The sequence below is a fragment of the Cotesia glomerata genome, linkage group LG3 (assembly GCF_020080835.1).
Source record: "Cotesia glomerata isolate CgM1 linkage group LG3, MPM_Cglom_v2.3, whole genome shotgun sequence".
Lineage (NCBI taxonomy): Eukaryota > Metazoa > Arthropoda > Insecta > Hymenoptera > Braconidae > Cotesia > Cotesia glomerata.
This window is the reverse complement of record NC_058160.1, coordinates 17,308,357-17,312,952: the sequence shown is the minus strand read 5'-3', so window position 1 is coordinate 17,312,952 and position 4,596 is coordinate 17,308,357. Positions and strand designations below refer to the sequence as shown.

Below are 4,596 nucleotides of genomic sequence, written 5' to 3'. Positions count from 1 at the left end.
GTAAATAGCTTTAGGGCTTAAGACTATACCATAAGTAAATGGATTCTCTGAAATTTTTTTTTCTAATTACTTTTTGAAAAAATTGTTGAATGAACTATAAGAAAAGTTTCGTAATAGCTATTCATATGTTATTTTCCGTAAATTTCATTTTATTCATTTTAAAATTTATTCAAGACGTAATTAGGAGAATAAAATTTCTGAAAATACATTTACCACGGCTTATCCGTAATGCTTTGTCGTACTGAAAATACAATAATTTCCGAAATTTTATTTCTCTGATTGTATTTCAAATAACTTAGAGAATCAATAATAAAAAAAAAAATTTTTTTGAAAAAAAACATAGCTAATTATGTCAGAAGCTTTTAATGGGGATCCGTTTTTGTCAAACTCGGCCCAGGGGGCAGCATCATAGATCATTCCATGTCGCGCAAAGATTTAACGTTGAAAATATTTCTGGAAAATATCGAACAATATGGATACAAATAACAATAAATATTTTACGTGGAATGTTGCACAATTAAAACAAGAGTTAAAAAACCGTGGACTTCGCACAACAGGTAAAAAGAAGATTTTGCAAGAACGGTAGGTATTAAAAAAAAATTAACCTTTTATTTTGTTTATTTAAATAATTATTTTTTGTGATTTAGATTAATATTTTGCGATGAAAATAAAGATGTTTTCCAGTTGCATGCACAAGACCCTGATGAAGTATTTTTGACACCAGATGTTACCGAATACAGGGACATAAATGCTACAACCAAAATTCCAATAATATCAAAAGATGAAATTGAGCGTTTTCTTCAGAGGTTAATATTTAATAACAATAATATAATAAGAAAAAATTTAAAATATAAAATATAATAATATTTAACAATTAATAATAGAAAGTAATTAATTAAGTAGAATATTTGAAAAACATAAAATTAATAGATTAATGTGCTTTGCAGGTATGAGGTATACAAAACTCTTGGTAAAGAAATGTATAAAAATCAGTACCTTATGCATGCAAGGATAGCCGACAATAAAAATTCAATTTTCATTCAAGGACACTGTTTAGCACAAATGAAGAAATCGGTTCAATATAAATCTGACATTCAAATTTCAAAATCTACTGGTTTCATTGATGGAACTCATTGTGAATGTGCTGTGGGCAGTGGTGACACTGCTCACTGTAAGCACATCGCAGTACTCCTTTGGGCAATGGAAGAAATGGTAATGATACTGAATAAACAAATTTTATTTTAAAAAAACTTTTTGAAATAAAACAAATACAATCTTGTTGCTTAAATAATTTTTTTTGTAGGGGAGAGAAAAAAAAATTATTTTACGAACAGTTTGTACACAAGAACTTCAAACATTTCACCGACCAGCCAAATCTTTTTTTGGGTCTCCTATTAAAGCTGAGGCATTACCTAGTAAAAGTCGCGATCTTTCATTGAGTCTTGACCCAGTAATTTTGGATCCAAGTATTATTAACAAGCAATCGTATTGTGAAAATCTACGTAACCGAGCAATAAATTATGCTGCTAGTTACGAAACAACAATGCCATTTCTTCGGCTGTTTGCACCAGCTGACACTTATTGTGCAATCTGGGACCACAATTACACTAATATTGATCCAGAAGAACGGCTTTTAGATGAGTTAAAACTATTGTCTGTTACTGCAGAAGATATTGAAACGATTGAAAGAGAAACAAGAGGACAAGCTGCGAGTAAAATCTGGTTCAAACAACGTCATTTTAGAATTACCGCTAGTAATTTCTATAAATGCTGTATAATCCGAGATGATAAAGCACAGATGGAATTTGTTTACAATTTACTAAATCAGAAACCCTTTACATCGAAGTCAACTGAGTGGGGTATTGCAAATGAAGCTAAAGCTTTGAGTATATATGAATCTTCTGGTGTAAAAATTGAAAAATGTGGTTTTTTTGTCAGTAAATCCCATCCCTTCCTAGGAGCCTCTCCAGATGGGATTATCGGCAATGATACAGTGGTTGAAGTCAAGTGCCCTTATTCTCGAAGATTCTCAAATATTACAGAGAAGACAATACCGTATTTATATCGTGACCAAAGCAATAATTTAAGATTGAGAAGAAATCATTTTTACTATTACCAAATCCAAGGCCAGCTATTTGTCACTGGAAGATTAGTGGCAAAATTTGTGGTTTATACTACTATTGAAACTATTGTGATAACAATAAATCGTGATATTGAAATCATCGCATTAATGATTCCTCGCCTTAAAAGTTTCTATGAGAATTATTTCAGACCTGCAATATTAGATATGCAAATATACAAAAGATATAATAGTATATTTAACAAATAATAAGAAAACAGTATGAATCAAAAATTTCTTCTTTATGAAAATTAATACATTAGTTATTACATTTATATTACAAGAAAATATTATTTATGTTATGTTCATTTTATGTAAGAGATTGATAATATAAAATAAAAAACTGTGATTTTCATATACATTTAATTATTTAATCAACAACTTTCATTATTGTATAATTATACAATTGTTTCACAAAATTTTTTTAAATTTTCTGAAAATGTTTGGTTCATGCGATTGAGCTAACTACAGATTCACGAAAATTACACAACATTAGACATATTGAAAATATTTTCGTCGCTAGGCGCGTATAGCTAGGGTTCAAAGGCTCTCGTAAAATTTTATAAGTCTTTGTTAGCCCTATCAATCGTTCAATATGTACCCTCTTAGATGCTAATTTTCTATCGGATAAAACTGTAACACTGGGAAGTTGTTTGCCTTTTAGAAAATGAGGTATATTGATCGTTACTCCTTGAGATTCGAAAATATCTTGAACATTAAATCCACGATCTGCCATAATAGAATCACCTTTTTGACATTTTTGAATAAGATTCGATCTCTCTACGATTTGCCTATCACTGGTACTTCCACCATATGCTGCTGAGTGATAACATAAGATACCATCAGGTGTTCCTCCCACCAAAACTTTTACGGTATTTTTATTTTTATATGTACTAAATGTGGCTTGTTGAGCTATTGGATTAGATGGTTTATCAATAGGCATCTCAGTAGCATCAACAATGACTCTTGTTGACGGATAAAATTTTTTAAAGCCTTCTGGCATGTAAAAGTCGACGACTTCCCGGGATGGCCAAGTATCGAGCAATGACCACAGTTGGTAAATGTAATGAATCCAAGTACTAAAAATATTACGGACAACAGCTTCACTGATTCCAAAATAAAAACTTAATCCAAAATCTGGAATGTTTCTTCGCAATTTCATAAGTGTTAACAAAAACATATCTTCTGGTTCTACACAATTTACTTGTCCTTTGACATATTTGATGTGCTGTACATAATCATTCAATGTTCTGTACACGAATTGAAATTTAGCGTAAGTTCCCAGTCCAGTATAATAATGTATGACATCATCCCTGTGAGAAATTGAATTAACTGACAGAGGTCCACGACCAGCTTGAATACCAATAGAACTGTAAGTTTTCTTGTTGTTTATAGATGATCCTCCTTGTTTTACTTGCGAAGATTTTAATTCTGTTGATTCCACTTTATCTTTTTGATTAATTTCAGGAGTCGACATTGACACTACCTCTTCCATTTGTATATCAATATTACAAGAAACTTCAGATATATTCGACATATCTGGGATTATTAAGTTATCTAAAATAACGGATGATAAAATTAAATTTTCAGATGTCTGATAATCTTCTTGAATTGATGAACCTGGATGTTCCGTATTATATAAGTGCTCAGAAACTTTTTTTTTATTATTTGATAACAAAGGTAATGCATTATTTCTTGTTGGTGCATCAATCAGACTTGTTTCCTTATCTGTTGAACAACATTCATAAATAAACGGTGAGTTATCTAAAAGAGACAAACACAGTGACGAATTAGAATCATTAGAATTATCTTCAAAAAGAGCTTCTCGGATTTTTTGTGAACGCTTAGATTTCTCGATTTCTAGCTCCAACATCAGTGTTGGTACAGCATTGGGTTTCAAAGTTTTTCTAAAAGATTTAATTCCTGAAATAAAATAAAATTTTATTTATTGCATACGAATATTAAATAACAAAATCTAACACAAAAATTTAATTACCTGTATAATAACTTTCATTTTTTTCAACAATAACATCTTTTTCGAAATGGTTAGAACATAACCTCGATGACTTCGAAGACCGAAAATTTACACTAATTGCTTTTTCCCAAAGGACCCGACGTTTTTCATCTTTGGGAAAAGTGAAAGTTGCTTTTTCTTTACAAAAAGGAACACAACATTTACCCATTTTTTTTTATATTATTTAAATTTTTTCAGATATTGAATGCGACCTTTGTAGCTACTCCAAAACACAGATGTAATTGACAAACATACTGTACCTTTATTGTGATCCGACGTATATAATATTTATAAAAAATATAATTTAATTGATTATATTTGAAAATATTTTTTTTTTCCTAAATAACTTTAAAATAAATTCATTTATATCATTGGAATATGTTTACTTTTCAAATGTATTTGAAAATTTGCGCTCGATGAAACTCGTTATTATGCTGCTCCCAAGCGGAGGAGTTTGGCAAAA

The 4,596-nt window shown here is 30.1% G+C and overlaps 2 protein-coding genes across 2 annotated transcripts; one reads left to right on the top strand and one right to left on the bottom strand.

The window, feature by feature from the left end:
- The first annotated feature begins 432 nt into the window (after nt 1-432).
- LOC123261397 lies at nt 433-2,329 on the top strand. The gene is made up of 4 exons (XM_044722991.1): nt 433-582; nt 648-806; nt 948-1,212; nt 1,304-2,329. The coding sequence occupies exons 1-4, from the start codon at nt 473-475 to the stop codon at nt 2,327-2,329; spliced, it is 1,560 nt and encodes a 519-aa protein (XP_044578926.1). The 5' UTR covers nt 433-472.
- Nucleotides 2,330-2,500: 171 nt separating this feature from the next.
- On the bottom strand, nt 2,501-4,397 carry LOC123260520. The gene is made up of 2 exons (XM_044721650.1): nt 4,116-4,397; nt 2,501-4,042 (listed from the first exon to the last, which is right to left on the bottom strand). Exons 1-2 carry the CDS (start codon nt 4,300-4,302, stop codon nt 2,568-2,570), a joined length of 1,662 nt encoding a protein of 553 aa, XP_044577585.1. The 5' UTR covers nt 4,303-4,397; the 3' UTR covers nt 2,501-2,567.
- Nucleotides 4,398-4,596: the final 199 nt, after the last annotated feature.

Coding starts and splice junctions, on each gene's coding strand:
- LOC123261397 (XM_044722991.1), top strand. CDS start 473: ATGGATACAAATAACAATAAATATTTTACGTGGAATGTTGCACAATTA. Junction 583..647: donor AAGAAGATTTTGCAAGAACG/GTAGGTATTAAA, acceptor TTTGTGATTTAG/ATTAATATTTTGCGATGAAA. Junction 1,213..1,303: donor TTTGGGCAATGGAAGAAATG/GTAATGATACTG, acceptor TTTTTTTTGTAG/GGGAGAGAAAAAAAAATTAT.
- LOC123260520 (XM_044721650.1), bottom strand. CDS start 4,302: ATGGGTAAATGTTGTGTTCCTTTTTGTAAAGAAAAAGCAACTTTCACT. Junction 4,043..4,115: donor AAATGAAAGTTATTATACAG/GTAATTAAATTT, acceptor ATTTTATTTCAG/GAATTAAATCTTTTAGAAAA.